Here is a 20,139-nt window from a genome sequence, read left to right as displayed (position 1 = left end):
AGGTACTCTCATGATGATCTCTTGTACTATAACCAAATCTTCTGCAGAAGTTTTGTGGGCAGATCTGCTGTGTACTTGTACAAACTGCATTTAAATCAGTTCTACCTCCTTTGCTTTTCCTTGGGAATGCTAGCTGCCATGAAAATATATATCAAGGTGGGTGGGAAGTGTATACGCTGAAAGCTAATGCTTTTCTCTGAATTTGTATTTCTAACAGGGATAGGTAATCAAGTAAAAAAAATCCTTTTCTGTACCCTTCACTGTGGCTAGAAAGTCTGTTTATTTATTAACATATCCATTGTCAGTCATTGTGGGCAGACTTTCACAGATATATGGCATCATATAGTGAACAACTTCCCTAAAGATTTTGTAAGTAAACAGATCAGTTCTTACATTATTAAAGGTAAAGCAGTGGAATTCATCTATCTCTACAAAATAAATAACAAATAATAAAATATTTTCTGGTGTGGGAGATTTATTCAGTTACCTACTTTTTATATTTGCCCTGTGAGTGATATGGAGGCGAGGTATAAAAAGAAGACATGGGTGTGACTTGATGATGTTATTCACATCATAAATTGGGCGTGGCAAAGCATATGACTCTCTGCGCTCCTTCATGATGCCATTTGCATCATCAACTGGGCGCTGCAAGGCATATGATGATGCACTTTTCATCATGGCAGGTCCTCACCCAATTCCCAGGTGAGTGATTACCTTTCCAACATCTTAACCTGCTCTCCTGATCTCCCGGGAGAGTAGGCAACTAAGAGTTTAGTTCCCAACTAAAACCAGATGTCTCCAACAATGCTGTTTAAATAGTGACAACACTTTTTCAAACACAACGATAAAATCATTGGCATACTGAAATAAAACTAGGGGGTAAATGTATCAAGCTGAGAGCGGGTTTGAAAAACCAATCAGATTCTAGCTATCATTTATTTACTACATTGTACAAAATGATAGCTAGAATCTGATTGGTTGCTATAGGCAACATCTCCAGTTTTCAAACCTGCCAGAAAACTCTCAGCTTGATACATTTACCCCCAGGACATCATTACAAAGTAATTTTATTTTCTGACATAAGTTAAAGCATTCAATTCTAGTTAATCTTACATTAAACTATTTTCTTGAAACCACTTGGACAAAACTCAGTGGGGGCATTTCTAAGCATATTTTGAGAATTAAATAATTTGCAAGGACAGTTCCAGGTTTTAAAGCTTTAGCTTTGGAAATGTCTTTTTTTTCAATATTGACTAACTACACAATGAAATTGACCTTTTATCTGCAGTTTAGATACACTTCCTAGTATGTATTTCTTATAACCTGGGCTCTATATGTCACTGTTCATTAAGTAGAATTATTTAAAATGCAATAAAAGTAAGTTCTGATTAAATTCAGTTAACACGTCATGCTGGGGATTGCAGTGCTCCAAGGCCCGCAAAGAAGTAACTGATACGTGATGTGCTTAAATAATAATAATAATAATAATAATAATAATAATAATAATGTATTCTTTGTTTATATAATGCGTTTCTCCCAAAAGAACTGAACTCTCTTTACATTGCAGAGGGGGAGGCGGCTGCTGTGGAATCATTCTGATCAGTCCAGGCCCCCTTGAAGCTTGCAGTCTACATGCACTTGCTCAGCAACAAAATGTTTCTAAAAACTATTTTATATTTTGGTAGATATGCTGCAGGCTGTACGAATATAACTTATTTTATGTCTGATATTTTTTAAACGACTACTAATAGAATAATAGGGTGTTTTTAGTGATTGCAATGCTAGATTTAGGACACTCTGCTGCCCCTGCTGGCCTTCTGTCATCTATAAAAGACAATTAATCACAGCTGGCTGCCCTTTTAATTAACAGACTGCTTCTGGGTGTTAGGTAAGACATTGCATGTTAACACTTAGCAGACAAACTTTTCCCAAACATACACTTTATAGAACCACCCCTACAACTGCCTAAATGTGAGAGAGCTGCAGGGAAATTGTTCTAGTGTTGGAAAAAATGGTATAAAACGTTGGTCTTTCAGGTGTATAATACTCTGACCTGGATACATAAAGAACATGAGTGAGAGAGGAGTTCTCAAACCACTGTTATCTTATATATTGATTTCTAACTTGGTGGTACAGTCATAAATTGGTTCATGTGGTTTGTTTTTCACAATTATGCACATATCATCTTGACCTAAAGAGCTTTCTTGGGAAAATAACTTTTATACAAAGCATATGCATATTTGTTTGTTTCACTGTCTTCATTGAAGTATCAAAATGCTAATTATTAAAGAGAAAACAATAAAACTACTTGTTTTAAATATAGCAAATGTATTTGTGCACAATTGGTTAAACAGTTGTATAATTTTAAAGACATTAACAACAAAGAAAAGTAAAGTCAAATTTGTATTTTATGTTCAGTTTATAGTTTTGTTTTTTTGTTTTTTAATTTTACTTATTCACCTTTGCATACAGCTAGGAATTCCACCCAAATCAGAAAATATACTTTTGTATGGAGTTGGGTTAAAATAAAAAGTACAATTTTGATTCCTATGCAGCTATCATCTTTGATTGCCTGTTTTAGGACAGTCTGTTGGTGGTACACTTCTAATCATAACCAGAACACCATAGTTTGACCATGCAATATAGCATTGCATGAGATGTTCGGTTTCCATGTCTTAATCGTTGGTATGTAGTGCTTTTTTCCAACTTTGGATTGATGTTTTGCAGGGCTCCATTTGTTCAGTTTCTTAGCTTAGTGGCCTTAAACGTAAAAGGAATGTAGGCGTACTAGTTTAACTTTCCTTGAGTTTCGAAACAACTCTGTTCACCTGTGAAATAATTTAGAAATTGCTCTCTGCAGGCTATTCTATTATATTCCTATAAATGTGTCCACATCCTAAGTCAAGGACGTGGATCAATACATAAACTATCAGCAATGTGTGCTACAGCAGGTTTTTTTGGTCCTCTCTTTTACCTCTGAGGCAAACCCAAAATTTCACAGGCGAATGTTACCTTCATTTCACCAAAGTGCTTGCAGTCCGGTCTAGAAGGGGATTCCAGACCCCCATAATCCACTTGTGCTTGCCTATATCTGATTGAAAAAAAAAATAGAGCACCCCACGAGAGCATTCTCATATCATAAACTTTTCTTTGCTCTTCATACATGCAGCACAATACTAGCTCATTTTAAAAAGATTGTGATAGTAGTGAGAGAGAAAAACATGCAAGACATTTTAGAATACACATTTACGACTTTAATATAATCGATTAGAAATCTCTTCTCTCTATCTAGATATTTTTCGTTTTTTTGGTTCTTTCAATTATGATCTGTACATTGGAGGTGTGCACACTGCCATACTAATGTAGGGAGTCTGGAAACTTGCATGAGTCTGAGGTAGGGCATCGGTACATCAATGGGGCTATATATATATATATATATATATATATATGTAAAAAGCCTTGCCAATCAAAGTTTGCTGTCATTTTCTAAACGGCAAGTTACAATCTGATTGCTGTATTTCTATAAATCAGTTTTCATAAAAATCCCCATTGTCTACAACTGCCATTTCAAACAAAGCACCAGCAATCCAAATTATGGGCCTAATGTATATCCCTCCCTATTCTTCATGCAATGTCTTACTGCTGTGTAATAATTGCCATGTTTAACAATTAGTTTTGATGTTGTTACTTACAATCTGTTTGAATGTCTCCTTCTTTGTAGGTTGTGAATCCATCTTCCTTGCGCTACTCCAACCTATTCTACTCCAGTCATGTTTTCTTATTTGCTTAGGGCTTTAACAAACTTCTCTATCTGGAACATAAGCACTGTGGAGATGGACCAGAAGCGCATGGCAGAAAGGTTGTGGTGCTCTGATAGTAGCCATACACTGAAGATTGGCATCATCACTGCACTGGGGTGTCTAATCATCTTGGGGAACTTGTTTGTAATGCTAGTAATTGCCTCATCAGTTTCTGGCTGGTCACGTAATAGTCGCTACATCTTGATCTCCTTGACTGGCACAGATGTCACATTGGCCTTGATTGTGGTACCACTTAATCTGTATGGAAGCCTTGCTCTAGAGCCAGATGATGATGAAGATTCCTATCTTGGATCTTATTGTCACATAGTGGCTTTCCTCAACTCCTCTGTGTTTGCCTCTTCTATCTACTCTCTGACTACCATCAGTCTGGAGCGCTATGTGGCTGTGTTCTTTCCCTTGCATTATAACAGAGTAATGAGCCGCCGCCGGGTCAAGTTATTAATTGCAGCTGCTTGGTTTTTGCCGCCTATCTTCTTGTTTCCCATTTCCATTCCTGGTGGTACAATAATACGTGTCTATTTTTCCCGAGCTTCCCTTATCTGTAACCCAGACTATGCCAGTAATGTGGTTTACTCTCTAGTGCTCACAACAGTCATATTTTTCCCTTGCTCCGCTATAGTCACATTTGCCAACCTGCGACTGTGGCTGGTTGCAAGAAAGCAGAGCAGGCGCATGAGTGTGTGTGTTTCTGGCAGAAATCAGATATTGAGTGTCCCCACAGTGTGTGAGCATGTGACTGGGAGCAGGCTGGTTGGCATAAGTAGCAACCTGTGTGTAACCAAAGAAGTGGTATACAAAGGACAACGTAGGAGCGATGCTGCGTCTAGGGTGCTGATTCCTGTGGTCTGTGTCTTCTACATTTGTTGGGCTCCATGCATGGTCACTATCCTGTATAATGGTAAGACATATGATCCATCATTTTATTACCTCCCTAGTTTTATCCATGTTGATAGTTTAGGAAGTTAGTTTAATTTTGCCACCCCTGGCTTTAGTGGAATGTTTGCTAAAAACATGGGAAAGTCATTTAATCTGCTAGTCCTAAAACGAATATAGCGAAGGTAATAAATCAATATGGCTACATTAAAAATTCTGTATTTATAATGTATTGGTGTGTTGGTGATTTGTTTTTGTTAAAAAAAAAATGTTTTACACGTCAGGATTATGTTGATGCTTTAGCACTTTATGGATATTTTTTCATGATTTTTCTTGCCAAAATCTTCATTTCTTTGTTGTTTGTGGTGCTGCCTTTTCATTTTTTTTATTTTTTTATTTTATATCTCTCTTCTCTGACTGATCACACATTCATGATCGTGCACACTCACACACTCACACACTTTGCACTCTATTTCTTTCTTTCTTCCTTACATACAGAAATTCAGAATATCTTCAGGTCCTTGCAGACAGCACGGTGGCTTGGTGGTTAGCACTTCTGCTTCAAAGCACTGGGTTTATGAGTTCAATTCCCAGCCATGGCCTTACAATACATATCCAGATTAACGGGCCAATTTATCAAGCATTTATTTGCTTTAGATCATGCGGAAGTGGCTGTTTCCGTATGATTAAGGCAAACATTAGGAGCTATGTAACAATAGGCTAAAGGAGCAGGTTTAGAACAAGTCTGTGCCCAGTCAAGTTATTGGTGCATGCGCAGTTACGTCATCCAAGGAACAGAATGAGAGCTTTCACATTCTCATTGGACTTGTCCTCATTAGGACAGCCTCTTATTGGAGGGCTTGTCCTGGCATGAATGGGTTTATACATTTAGCCAAAAATGCACCCCTTGCTACTACAATACTGGCCAAAAATGCTCTCCTACATAAATAGATCCCTAAATACCTTCCTAACACGAGATTCTACCATGATCTTATAATTTCCTGTTTTAACTAATGGAACCTTCTCAGGGGCGGGCTGGGCAGGGGGGCAGATGTCCCCCGGGCCGGACATAAAAACATTACTTCGGGCCGCCATGTTTGTACTCGGTGGCTGGCCCCTCCCCCGGGACCTGCCACCTTCAATTGGCCGCGGATCCTAACGATCCGTCCCCCCCTCCCTCCCACGTTCTATGTTCGAGCGATGCACCTCGCGCAAGTGCCGTCCCATGTTTGAAGAAACTGACAGCGCGTGGGATTGAGCCAGGTAAGGGGTGGGGGTGGGGGGTGTATTATATTAATATTGAGTATTTCAGTGTCAGTGTGCTAAATTAATGTCTGTGTGAGTGGGGGGCGGCAGTATATGTATGTATTGTGTGTTTGTGGGGGCAGTATATGTATGTATTGTGTGTTTGTGGGGGCAGTATATGTATGTATGTATTGTGTGTTTGTGGGGGCAGTGTATGTATGTATGTATTGTGTGTTTGTGGGGGCAGTATATGTATGTATTGTGTGCAGGGCTGCCAAGAGGAATTCAGGGCCCCCGGTACAACATATTCATGGGGCACCCCTTATAGTTGAGTATGCTAAAAAATTTGACATGCCCGGGCTAATTAGTACCCGCTCCCCCCTCTCTCGGCGGCCCTGATTGTGTGTTTGTGGGGGCAGTATATGTATGTATTGTGTGTGTTTGTGGGGGCAGCATATGAATGTATTGTGTGTGTAGGGGGGGGGAAGCGGCAGTATATGAATGTATTGTGTGTTTGTGGGGGCCAGTATATGAATGTATTGTGTGTGTGTGTGAGTGTGGGGGCCAGTATATGAATGTATTTGTGTGTGTAGAGGGGGGCAGTATTTGAATGTATTGTGTGTGGGAATGATCAGTCTAGGAATGTAGTGTGTGAGAGGGAGATGGTCTTAATATAATGTGGGAGGTAGGCTATCAATTTAATTGAGGAGTGCAGGTGGGGGCTAAGTATTGGGTGCTATTTTATTTGTGGGGTGATGGTGGGACAATTTAATTTAATAGTGGGTCCTATGAATTTAAGATGAAGTAATTGCACCTTTAAGTTAATGCTGGGGCGGTGAGCTATTAATTGATTGTTGGGCTGTTTGGGGAGAATGAGGTCTATTTATTAAATGTGATTATGAATTATTTAATGCCTGGGATTATTGTAGGAAATGGTTATATTTGTTAGACGTAAATGCTATTTAAAATAATGCTGGGCTGTTTGAGGGGAGGGAAATAGGTTTATATATTAAATGTGTTTGCTATCTAATGTCAGGGTTGGTTGGAGGGAAAGAGATCTATTTAGCAAATATGAATATTATTATTTTAAATTGTTGTGGCTGGAGGGAGGCATAATTATAAAACGTGGGTACTATTGATTTAACACTGGGACTTGTTGGAGTTTTTGTAAATTTTATGTACCCATTTTTTTTTTCCAAATAGGGCCTCCAATATTACAGGATCCAGACAACCTGCAAATTAGTAAGCAGCTGCAAGGGGTGACAGTGACAAGAACAGGTAGGAGAGAGCAGGACAGTCTGCCAACTGTCCTGAATCTGGTGAGACCGTGTACTGCTCGTGAAGGCAGAACTGTGTGCACCTAACAATATTGCACACAGTATTGCCTGTGTATTTGTCTAAAATGATAACCATGCTACATCATAGGGGGTTACCCAGTCTAAAGTGCCCAGGCCCCCCAGAGCCTTAATCCAGCTCTAGGCCTGGACATAAAATATATATATGGATTAGGCAAGACTACAATAGGCTCTTTTTATATAGATAAATATATATTGCACCAAAAATCACCCTTTAAGGATGGACCGCTGCTGTGTGCTTGCCCCCCAGGCTGAAATCAGCCAGCCCTCCCCTGAACCTTCTGTTACCCGGCCTAGCAATAAGACCATCACTCCTGCATTCAGTCATTAAGGGTGTTGCATCATTCCCTTCCTCCCATCCTAACTTAATTTCTGACCTCAATCAATCATTGCCCCTGGTCTTTAACACTTTCCCACAAACGAAACCCTTCAACTTCACCCACTGACTGCATTGCTAATTCTCCTACCATGTAGCAATTATTTCCTGTACATCTTAGATTAGAAGTGGGCAGGACACCTTCTGCTTCATATCATTGTATGCAATAAGTTTGTAATGTTGGCGCCTTAATGTACAATGCTCTATGTAAAGTTTTGGCGTCAAAATGTTTTCAAAAATATTACGGCTATAATGCAAAAATTGTGTGTGAAATACATCTTTTGATATGAATCTTCATTTGAATGCTTTTTAATATTTTCTTTTTCTTCCCAGCCATAACCCATGAACGAGTTCCAGAGTGGATGGAGTTTGTGGCCTTGTGGCTTCCAAGTGGAAATGGCTTCCTGAACTGCTTTGTCTACTTCTGGATCAACAAGAGTTTCCGGCTGAAATTCCTACAACTGGGTAGAAAACTGTGCCTATGGAAATGCTTCTGCAGGACTCCTAGGGAAAGGGGTAAAAGAACACCCACTCTCTGTGTCGCAAACAATAACACTATGATCAGTTTGCAGGAGAGGTCGTGCAGCATGTCATCCACTTGTATGCTCCTCCCCCAAGTAGTGTCTGTTTTAGAATCTTGATTATGGAAGACACTTAAGTAAAATGAAGTTCTAAGTAAGATTTATTCTTACTAATGGTTTCCTCTCAGGGAACTATAACTGCACTTTAAGCCTTACGCATTTTCCTTGGAGATCCCATATTAAATGTATGTGTAATATGAAGAACTAAACTTTGGCATTAAATGGCTGATGATAACTTGCCTAAATGTAAAAAAAAAAGTGCTGTAACTTAAGTAAATAGAATAAAAAGCACAAATAGTATATTTGTTTCTTAAAAGATCAATGAATCAGGATTAACAAGAATTGTGGAATCATTTGTGGATCATTTGTTAATCATGTAAAATATTGTGTGAAATAAGTGTGGTTATACAATCATACAACAAACTAATAACAAGTTCTGTTCTTAGAGAAACTTAAAAAGTGGTGCTCATGAGAAAAAATTGCAAAAACAATGCATAAAAATGTAAAGTCAGACAACTGGACTGAAGAATGATCATAATTGTAGTCTAGCCTGAACCATTGTTATGTGTCTAGTCTTGAAAACCTCCCTGTAGAATTATGCTTTTATATAATTATTTTAATGGCTGCACACGAATGTGTACAGATAGACAGGATCTATCTTGGAAAGGCAATTCAAAATGTTTTAATGTTCTGGAGGTGGCTTTCTAGATAACGGCACACAAAAAACTAAATTAAGGTTTAAGTGATGTGTAAAATAAAGTTAATAGGTATTATGTCAGTCTCTGAAAATGATGAATAAGGAGCATTCACTTCCCACTTACTGTGGTGTTAATGATAATGGGTATTGGATGTCTTGGTCAGCCCATGACATTCACATTAAGCCTTTAAAAAAATAAAATCCAGTTTACCCATGATTCAGTGTATATACAGCAGAATTAAAAATTTGTAGCAAGTGTGCAATCTACACAGAAGATGTTGTCAGCCATAGTTTAGCCAAAATGTTAAAGCGCTACATCAAAAAGTATGTTCCATGTATAGACAAAAGTAAATGTTTAGAAGTCATATTTGCACATTTCACTTTCTGCTTGTACTCCTCTTGAATTGAGCAGTGTCCAGCACTTTACAATTCCTTCTTCAGAAGGGAAAAACCAGATATTACTGTTCATCAGTTTGTCAATGTGTGTAAATAGGACCCTTATTATACATATTTATGTGCATGTTACATACTGTTCTATCTAGGGAGGCACTGTTGCTGTACATGTATTTAGTCAGACAATCTCTGCTTATTATGATGTAATCTTTCTTTTTCCTACCTCCAACAGTGTGGAGGCCTAAAACTGAAATGCTTTTCAATATGAATGTCCTAAATTCCTTCTGTTCTGGTTGAATTATCCATGTCTTAATGCTTTGTCAACTTTCTCTGTAGCAATAGTGTTGTAATTTATATAGAGCCCTCTTGGAGTGGTCCATAGAGCAACATTAACATGACTGTTGGATTAACTTCAGCTCTATACCTATTTAATATTATAGATACATCAATGATACTTGTATAGTTTGTGCTCTTAGTTACGTTTCTGCAAACTATTTTTCCTGATTTGCTTTATATTTTATTTGTCTGTTATTTTTTTTTTTTTTATTATTGTATTTCAGTGTTTGTAAATAGTTATTGATTACTCTTAATGAGAAGATCAAACAATGCAAATAAAGCTTCAGACCTTTGGTAATAAGTGTTTGGCTTGGAAAAGATTGTTTTTCGTACAATTTGTATGCTATGGTTTTCAATCCAGTTTTCAACCATGCCAGGGGATGTTGCATCTACCAATGATCCTTTTCTGTAATGGCACACTCCTGGCTTCAGCTAAATAAAGCTGCTAGTAAGCGTTGAGAGGGTAAAACATTCATATGGACGTGGCCTAAGGAACTGTGCTTTGAAATGGTTTCTCTTGTGTTCCAAAATGAATACAACACAGGAAAAATATCGGTAAAATACTACGGACTAGAGACCTTTTTTTCTTTTTTTTTCTCTCCCCCTCTGTCTCTCTTCGCTTGTGTGGACCAGTCTGTAATGTGATTTGTCTGAAGCAATACATTATCTGGAATCATCATCAGTTATTCATATAGCGCCACTAATTCCGCAGAGCTGTACAGAGAACTCATTCACATAAGTCCCTGCCCCATTGGAGCTTACAGTCTAAATTAAGCTGTCATGGTTTTAGATGCTGTGACATGCCACAAATGTATGTTTGACATGCAGTGGAGACTTCTCTTCTGGGTCATTTTATACCCTCCACCTCTGTCGCACATTATGCAACCAACTCTCCCTCCCATTGTCACATATTGCCCCTGCCATTCTCCAGTGTGGAGGGCTCTGGTATTCTTCACAGCAGCTTCCACTGCTGCTGCTCCATGTGGGAAGGAACTCTGAGCAGAGGGCTGAAGACTCCAACTGACAACGGCACTCGGACACCTCTCCTTGAAACCTAGCAGCAGGGTCTAACGGCCCCAATACTAGTATGCACAGTGCCTCTGTCGGTGAGTCTAAGATGGAAAAATAATTTGGTGAAAACAGGTTCCCAGGGGTGATGGAGCTAAAGCTGTGCCCCCCTCCCGGCCTATTATCCAGGGCCTGGACAGTTGCTGCATCAGATCCTATTACAATTTGTCACTAGATGTAAGTGAAGTCTGTCATTATGAAGCGTTCTCGCGTTGTCTGTTGAAAGATCACCTATCTGAAATGTGTAGCAGGAGGATATGCAAAGGGTTAATGCATTTTATGCTCATTGCTTATGGTTGTGCAAAAGTGATCTTGTATTAAATATATTTTACACCCATGATCTATTTACAAATATGGAAATAAAATTAACAAGGTTAAATTTTAAAATCTTTGTTAAAAAAACAAAACAAAAAAAACATTTAACAAAAATTATATAAACCTATTCTAAGATAACCGGTATTGCTGTTGACATTCTTGTTACATAAGATTCACCATGTGATACAGGCTCTGAGGGCTGAATGGATATAGATCCTAAAGCACCCATATGACCCTGGTCCTGGATAGGTTCTCCATCCACTCTAAAATCCCTCACTCACTAGATGTAAGTTAATGGATTGTCTTAAAGTGCCAATAAGTTTGACTTAGAAGTGACACTGAGTGATACTGGCCTGGAGCCCAGTTGGGAACCTTGAATATATGGGGTGAAGAGAACTCCTGTTCTCCCTGGCAATATAGCTTTTTGCCCATTAGTTGGCCCATTTGTGTTTTTACAATGCACATTCCATGAAATGAAATGTTTGTAAGGGCTACCAACTCACTTCTCTTCTTACTGCCTCAGGCAGCAGAATAGCTAGGCAACCAATATCTATAAACAATACACTGAAGATTCTGTGATGGAATTCTCTGTAGCTGCCCAATGTTGTAAGATTGTAGCCCACAGAACTCTTGAGCTGAAGGTTGAATATCTTAAAAGGCTCAATATGTGCTCTCTGTCTACAGTTATAGACATAAGTCTATAGCAATGGTAGGCGACTGCACATAAAGCCCCAACTCCTCCATTTTTTTTCTTTTGCTTAAATAAAGATTTTATATTAATGTCATCTGCAACAGATTGAATTGTAATAGAGCTAGGACACAAATACTTTTATGAGACGCCCGCATTGTTGGTTTTCACTAGGGTGCTTATAAACTACCTGAAAGCCTCAGTAACCCAGAGTATTTGCTTTTGTCGCCATAACATAGAGATCCTCTGGAAGTGTTCTGACAGTTCTTATACTCAAGGGTGTTTCTACAAAACACAGACATGTTGTCATATTTAATGCTTGTTGTATGGCCACAGCTGTTGTCAGTAGTAATGTGCCAACAATAAAAACAATAATGGCCAATACTAGTCCACTGTTATCAGTAACATTAGTGTCCACTAACAGGTCATTAGTAATATTGGTGCCCAAGATTATGTTAGCAGTGTAATAAATGCAGCATAAAGAATACAATATAATAGACATATCACCATCAACATCATCAACATTTATTTATTTTTATAGCACCAGCAAATTCCGTAAGGCTTTACAATTGGGAACAAACATTAATAAAACAATACTGGGTAATACATACAGACAGAGAGGTAAGAGAACCCTGCTCGCAAGCTTACAATCTATGGGCATATAATTTTTGAACACTGTATATGCCCTATTCATGCCACTCAGCCTCCCAACATGCTCCATACATGCCAATCAATCTCCCAATATGCCATGAGATCCTCATACATCAAATCAGACCTCCCCACATACCCTTTTGTATACAATCAGACCTCACCAGTTGCCTATCAAATGACCCCACATGCCCCTTATATACCACCAGACCTCATTAGATGCCCATCAGACCACCATACATATGCCATAAGATTCCCCACATGCCCATCAGCCTCCCCAAATTTTATTAAATCTAACATTACTATCCCTTACTTACTTTACGCACAGCATCCATAAGCTAAACATTTTTTATTAGCCCCATTAGGTCACTTTGAGGTATCTGATTGTTTAGGTCTGGCAACCTGTGTTACTACAAAAAGTGTTGACCTCTATTAATAGCAAAACCCAATTCCTCAGAGTAGTAATAGTACCCTGTAATATGCCCAATTGGAGCTCCCCCACATTTAGATGACCAATGCTCCTGAAATTGTGTTTGACTGAACCGTATTATCCCTTGTAGCACTAAGTAATGTGTGGTAACAACTGAGCTGAGATAGAAGTGCTTAAGAGGCAATTTGTTTTTATATACTGCGTGTGCTACAGGTAAATAAATGGGTTGGATACTAAATTTCGGCTTCGTAAAAAACAACAGTACTTACCACGAGGATCCCGAAACTCTGATGGCAGACATGCTGACATTGACGACTGTTTGAAAAACTGAAGTGCAACCAGTTTGACGCCTGAAGATATCCCGGCTCCCAGAATGGTGCCCGTTTTCATGGCGACAGCGTGATTGCGGCTATTAAAAGGGTGATGCAAGACCATGCTTTTTACTAAGTAATGGACATTGTACACACGTGCATCCTTGCATTGCCGCTTTAACAGCCGCAATCACACTGTTGCCGTGGTAACTAACTTTATTCTAGGAGCCGGGATCTTCATGCGTCGAAATGGCTGCAATTCAGTTTTTCAAACAGTCGTCAATGTCAGCAAGTCTGCCATCAGAGTTTCGGAATCCTCGAGTAGTGGTAAGTACTGTAGTTTTTTTAGTAAGCCGTGATTGAATACGACCGAAATAAATATTAAAGAAGGGGTGACAAATCAGTAAAGATTGTGGCTGCTACATTCAGCCTGTATTTTACTTTTGTGCAATTTCTCTACACATAAAGTAGCTAGCTAATTTCAGGAACCCCTCCAGTCAGTACAACAACACCCGTAGTCTGCTCTGACAGTCTGGTGTTCACTGGAGCCCCTAGTGGTGGGGACAGACTTGGCCGCAGACTACAGAGGGTGGTGTGATGTGTACCAGCTGTGGAGAACCCAGGAGCAGAGGGTTATGGCAGACAGCGAATCCAGAGAACAGGCCAAGGTCAGGGGTCACTTGCTAGATAGAATCGTCAGAAAACACGCAAGGGGTTGGGGTCACGAGCAAATCAGCAGAAACAAAGGTACAAGCCAAAAGGTCAAGGGCACAGGCAAAAAGACAAATCCAGAGTACAGGCAGGGGTCATACATGGCAAACAGAGGTCCAAAGGTTTAACACCAACAACACAGCAGCAGGCAGCAACACAGAGGTCTGGAAGCTATAGCCGGCAGGGAGGCTAAGCCCTCCCTGCCTAAAATACAGAAATGGACCAATGAGAGCCTAGCTCTCTAATTACACACAGGCTGCCCCATGATTAAATAAATTAGCCCGCAGGCTTGCCACAGGATTGCGCACGCGCCTGGCAGGTAGGAGAGTCGCGGCGGCTGGGCACCGCCACGGCTCGTAACAGCTAAGTACTTTGAGGTGGCGATAAGTGTAACTTTGTTATTGCCAGTTAACCCTGTTCTGCTATTCTGTGCTGGTGTGGAGTCCCAGCGCTTCCGTTGAACTTTAAACTGCATTTTAGCAGAATTGTGTCTGGTTGATTGGAGAAGTAGACTCAATGAGGTCATTCTTTGTGAAGTAAGGAGTAATAAACCATTGAAAAAGCAAATTTTGGTGACTGAGAAAATTACATAAAAGGGTGGGAGGGGCGTATTTAAGGAGTGTTCTTTGCTTTGTGGAAGTACACACAACGATTTCTTCTCCACAAAAGCTCTTAATTTTTGCAGCAGTTCTGAGTTGGTGGAGATTAAGTTGATGCATTTTGTATTTTGGTTCAACAGCGCATATCTAGGCACACTTTGCCCAATGTAAATGTAACACCTGGTACCTGCATGTGTGCACATAGATCTCACAGATTCACCCTGAATATGACTCTAGCTCCTTGAAGTGGTTGTTCTGGGTGATTCTGATGAGGGTTATCTCTGGAAACCCCTACTTGACTCAAGGTAAATAATGTAATTATTTATTGAAACACACACCTGAATGAGTCAAGCCAATTGGCACATTTATTAATAGACAAAGAGTTTTAGGGTCAGTGTCTTAATTGATACATTTCTGAAGAATGAATACTGTTCGCTGTGTAGTTGACAGTAACCAAGATAAAGGTTTACAAAAAATGAACGTGCACACTGTGGGAAGAATAATAATTGAAAGAGATTAACAAGAAGAAAGAGGAATTAGATAGAAACATTTGCATGGGCATAAATTTTAAAATAAATCAGATTCACATTAACCTTGAAGACAAGCCTTCTACAGTATATGATAACAATGATAATTTTCAGCTGATATGCAGTGATGTAACCAATCATGATACAATAATAAATACTCCACAATTAATCACTCATGTCTGTTTTGGCAGGCCTAATACAGTTAGTATTCACATTTAAACCTACAGACACTCACCCTAAACTGGCTAATGGTACCAGTTCATACAATAACAATATAAATAGGTGTACATCAATGAGCTCAGATACTCTCACTATAATATATTGACGAGTATCACTAAAATGAGATAGCAACCAGTTTGGATACAGTCCCTTGTCCACAAAATGAGTGAAGTCTGAGTATGTCCCTCATGGTGTTATTAGTATATTAAGCACACACAGTTATGTGTGAGCATGACAAATATAATCCCAGAACTATATATTAAGTAAAAAGAGGGGAGGTGTAGTCCCGGCAACAGCATGATAATTCAAGGAAAGACTTCTAGCTCAGATAGGAAACTATGAGAACATTAATCCCCATGTATAATGCATTACAACGTTGAAATGGTTAGTCCCACAGACTGGAGAGAGGCCAATTCTGAAGTCCTGTTGGGAATTTAAAATAAAGCTCAAAATGCTATGACTGTCTCCATAGACCTTCCAGCTCTATGGTGGATAGGCTGAATGAATGCGGATCCTCTCCACTTAACCAAGAACTTGGTAGGGTAGTAAAAGTGGGCACCTGGGCATGGCTGAACACCTGGATTGGATGTAGAATCTTTCTGGATAACTGGACTGGATCGAATCTCTCTGTATACCTAGAGTGAATCTGGACATGGCTGGACCACTGGACTGGCATGTAATTCCTTCACTCTGGGGCCCGTCTCTATAGCTGCTCCCTTTTCTAAAATAGCGTTCTCCTGGATTCACACCCTCTGGCAGTTTTCTCCTCTGTGGAAGCTATCTCCTTTACAATCACTCTCCCCTTTCTTGCAAACGTCTCCTCTACAACAGCTCTTTTCCTTGTAAATTCTTTGCCTTCGTCATTACTGTCTTCTAAAGCAGATCTCTTCTCTACAACCGCTCTCTCATGCCAGTGCTCTCGTCTATGGTCATTTCTACTTCCTCGGCAGCACTCTCCTAAATGTCTACTAAAGTGCCACATGTAATAAAGACAGTCTCAATGTCTCCTCATTTTTATGATAAATTTAAGCCATAAATGAACTTCAAACAAGTTATTAAAACAGAAAAGCTTAATGTAATGAAAGGACCCGTTCTAATGTGGTAGGCGGTTGGATATTGATGTGGTATTTATACTTCTGCATAGTGCACTTCTTCTTTTCCTGCTTTTCCACAAACCTAGACACACTTTTAGTTTGTGAAGGTAGCTTCTAAAGGCGAAGAATATGTGCCCATCTTCAAGTGTGTTGGCTGGACCCTCTAGGTGCACGGATGTAAAACCAAAACAATTTATAGTGGTCATTTAATGCACTTGTAAATGAGGTCAACACTGTTATGTTACTCTAATTTGTTACATTATACAGCAACAGGTTAATGGTTTAAATGTTTAAATGTAATAATATATTTAAATTATTAGCACAGTGTGCCAATTTATATTGTTGTAAATGTACTGATTCTTGATACTGTGTATAGGAAATGTACATATTTTATTATATCGTGTGGCACTTTGTATAGGAAATGCCTTCATTTCTGAAGTATTGATTTGTAACTTCTGAGACAGGATGTCATGATTGGATTTGTATAACTTTTCTAAAGAAAGCCCCTTATGTTAATTAGACCTTTTCATCTCAGTGGCCAATACGTTTGTTCAACCTGTATACACAGCAGAGTGGACGGCTGTCTCTCTGTCTGTGTAGCTTGTATCATGCATCTCAGATCCTGTCCGAATTATGCACACAGAAGGTTTTGGGATGTAGTAGATTAGCGTAAATTTTCTTAAGTATAAATTGCATTTAAATCCATGTTTGGGGAATCATATTGCATGCTGATACTAAAAATAACTCGGACTTCTTGAGGCCAGCAAAGAGTTCAGAGAGCTGGCTTACCCCCTGCTAGGCTGTGTCCAAAACTGTATAAAACAGCACTGGTTTCTACTGAAATGTATCATTATCATACCATCTGTACCTTCCTGAATGTCACTAGTATATTTAACTAGCAACTGTAACTGCCCTTATTAAGACACTTGAGCTAATAAAACATAATTTTTCTTCAAGAACCTGCTTTGATGACTACTTACCCTGCTGTAAATTCCTGTGACCCGCAGACTAGACCCAAATGTAATCCGTTTCCGGCTGTTCTGAGGTGGACCCAGCATTCCAGTAAAAACGTTTTGCCGGCTACCTGCAGCTCTGGCCAGTGTGATTGGCCATGGTGGAAACATCCACAGCAACCCTGATCTGAAGGCAGGAGGTCAGGTATACCAACCCAGGTGTACCAGCAAGGGGGTACCCTAGCAGCGAGAGTTACCCAGAAGAAAGCGGTTCTAGGTGCCGGTGTAGGAGTAGTGGTGGCAGCAGGCTCCTCCTATTGCGACAGCAGAGGCGCATTTGGGATAAAGAAAGGGGACGGTGGCAAAGTAAGACCAGCTGGTTCCCAGCAACAACAGAGAGGGTGGCATAGACGTTCCATCCTGTAACAAAGGGAGTTCGACATTTTGTCCCATCGGAATTCCTCAGTGTAAAATCTTTAGAGGAAATTAGAAAGTATAGCAGGTAAGTATTTACTAAATGACCAAGAGCTTCAGATTGGAAGTAGTCCGCCAAAGAAGCAGATGTACTGAAAGTGTCACAAGGTAGCATATTGCTGACTATTTTTATATTTACCATCATCCCACAGTGGGCTTTGTGCCTTTCTAGAACAAGTATCTAGTTAAAGTTAGCAATTTACTAGTCAAAAGTATGGTCATTGTTATGGAATCTGATGCATTATTAAGCAGATGTAAAATAATTTTGATGTATTTATCACAAGGCAAAGAGCACTTTTGCTGGTGATTCCATTTTCTATTAATGGGGTTACTGCTGATGGTATTGCCTGCGTTGATATAAATAGAATTAATTATAATAACATATTTTATTGCTGTAGCAAAAAAATAATTTACTGCTATTACTGCAGTAACTTTCTCAGTGTATCTGAATTGCAGCCTTGCCAACCAGCCAATCAGGAGAAGGAAAGAGTTTTTATTTTACAAGTCAAGTGTTTGTGTGAGGGGCTAGAAGTTTATTAAGGGTAGAAGGGTAGAAGGGGCAGCAGCCTGAAGGTTTGTTTAAGGTACCTAGATCCTTACACCGGACTTGTGCATGTGGATTCATTCATGTAATCCGAATGAGAGGAAGTATTGCAAATGATTAGAAGGTTAGCTAATATAACAAATATGTCCTTTGACCCAAAGTATGTCTAGGGTGTTTTTTTCTAATTGCTACTGCAAATTGGTTTTGTTAACCTGTTACCATCAATAAAACTAGTTTGCCGAAAATGAAGCAAAAGATGGGATTCAGGAAACAGTGATGTCCCCCAAGAAGAATCCATTGCATGTCATAAGAAAATCTGTTGTAAGGGGTATTAATCTGAGAGTTGATCATGAAGGATGTAGAAAGGTTAGTTACCCACCAGGAGCTACAGCGCAGAGATATAGGATGCGCTCGGTATAGATTGTTGTATCAATGAGTAAAAGTGAAGTGGTCGGTGTTGCTATACTTGTTGGCACTAATAAGTTTGCTACCAGTGGTCTTAGAACAGAGACATGTTGTCCGTCATCTGTCTAAGCATATCTATTAAATGCAGTCAAATGTATACTTTCACTCTATCCTATGTTAATAAATTGCAATGAAAACCAAGTTTTATCACCATGACAAGCAGCAATACAAACTCACACCATTTGTATGACAATAGAATTTTTAATGAACAGGCACCAGGTCCATTACAAATGGCTAAAATTCAGGAAAACCCTTCTGCCTTGCTGCTTTTTGTTTGTGCTTTCTTATTGTCACCTATCTTCATGTTACCCCTTTCCACCACTTCCCATCTTATGAAGGATGTTACTTTTTACGTGCATGATTATATAAAATACATTCAAGTGATTGTGAAACCACTCAAAACACTAAAATAGGGCTGTAATACTTTTCATTGTGGCATTGCACGTGCATTAAACCTTAGTCGCTATTACTATGCCACAGGTTGCAATCCATTACAAGTACATTTATCCCATGAGCATTGCTTACCATATTTATACCTCAGTTCCTCTGTGGACACCATGTGATGATGGTTTATGCAGATTGGTTGGTCAATGGGAAGAAGCAGGGGTTGGTCACCTAAAAGGTAGACTTCAGGAAAATTTAAAAAACAAAACAAAACATAGCATAGGTCAGTGGTTCCCAAACTTTTTCAGTTCGCGGCACCCTTAGAATCTCCAAATTTTTTCAAGGCACCCCTCCAAAATAATTACTGAGCAGTCCTGTTTTAGAAGTAGTTGGGTCAAAAAATTGTAATAAGTATTTAGGTAACGACAGAAATACTTATTTAGTTGTATGCAACAATGCCCCTCTGCATCCAGACACTCTGCCCCTTCTGCATCCAGGCACACTGCCCCCTCTGCATCCAGGCACACTGCCCCCTCTGCATCCAGGCACACTGACCTCTCTCACGTTGCCCCCTCTGCCCTCTGTCACGCTGTCCCCTCCTCTGCCCTCTGTCACGCTGGCCCCCTCCTCTGCCCTCTGTCTCGCTGTCCCCTCCTCTGCCCTCTATCACGCTGTCCCCTCCTCTGCCCTCTGTCACGCTGTCCCCCTCCTCTGCCCTCTCTCACGCTGTCCCCCTCCTCTGCCCTCTCTCACGCTGTCCCCCTCCTCTGCCCTCTCTCATGCTGTCCCCCTCCTCTGCCCTCTGTCCCCCTCCTCTGCTCTCTGTTCCCCTCCTCTGCTACGATCCCTCTCACTCTGCCATCTGTCCCCCTCCTCTGCCATCTGTCCCCCTCCTCTGCTCTCTGTCCCCCTCCTCTGCTCTCTGTCCCCCTCCTCTGCCATCTGTCCCCCTCCTCTGCTCTCTGTCCTCCTCCTCTGCTCTCTGTCCCCCTCCTCTGCTCTCTGTCCCCCTCCTCTGCCATCTGTCCCCCT

General features: G+C 40.0%; 1 protein-coding gene across 1 annotated transcript; it reads left to right on the top strand.

The window, feature by feature from the left end:
• The first annotated feature begins 1,869 nt into the window (after positions 1-1,869).
• LOC142107659 (D(4) dopamine receptor-like) lies at positions 1,870-9,897 on the top strand. Its single transcript, XM_075191227.1, has 3 exons — positions 1,870-1,888; positions 3,722-4,719; positions 8,004-9,897. Exons 2-3 carry the CDS (start codon positions 3,771-3,773, stop codon positions 8,309-8,311), a joined length of 1,257 nt encoding a protein of 418 aa, XP_075047328.1. The 5' UTR covers positions 1,870-1,888; positions 3,722-3,770; the 3' UTR covers positions 8,312-9,897.
• Positions 9,898-20,139: the final 10,242 nt, after the last annotated feature.

This window comes from Mixophyes fleayi, chromosome 1 (assembly GCF_038048845.1).
Source record: "Mixophyes fleayi isolate aMixFle1 chromosome 1, aMixFle1.hap1, whole genome shotgun sequence".
NCBI lineage: Eukaryota > Metazoa > Chordata > Amphibia > Anura > Limnodynastidae > Mixophyes > Mixophyes fleayi.
Note: the sequence above shows the minus strand (reverse complement) of the source record. Positions and strands in the feature narration are given on the sequence as shown.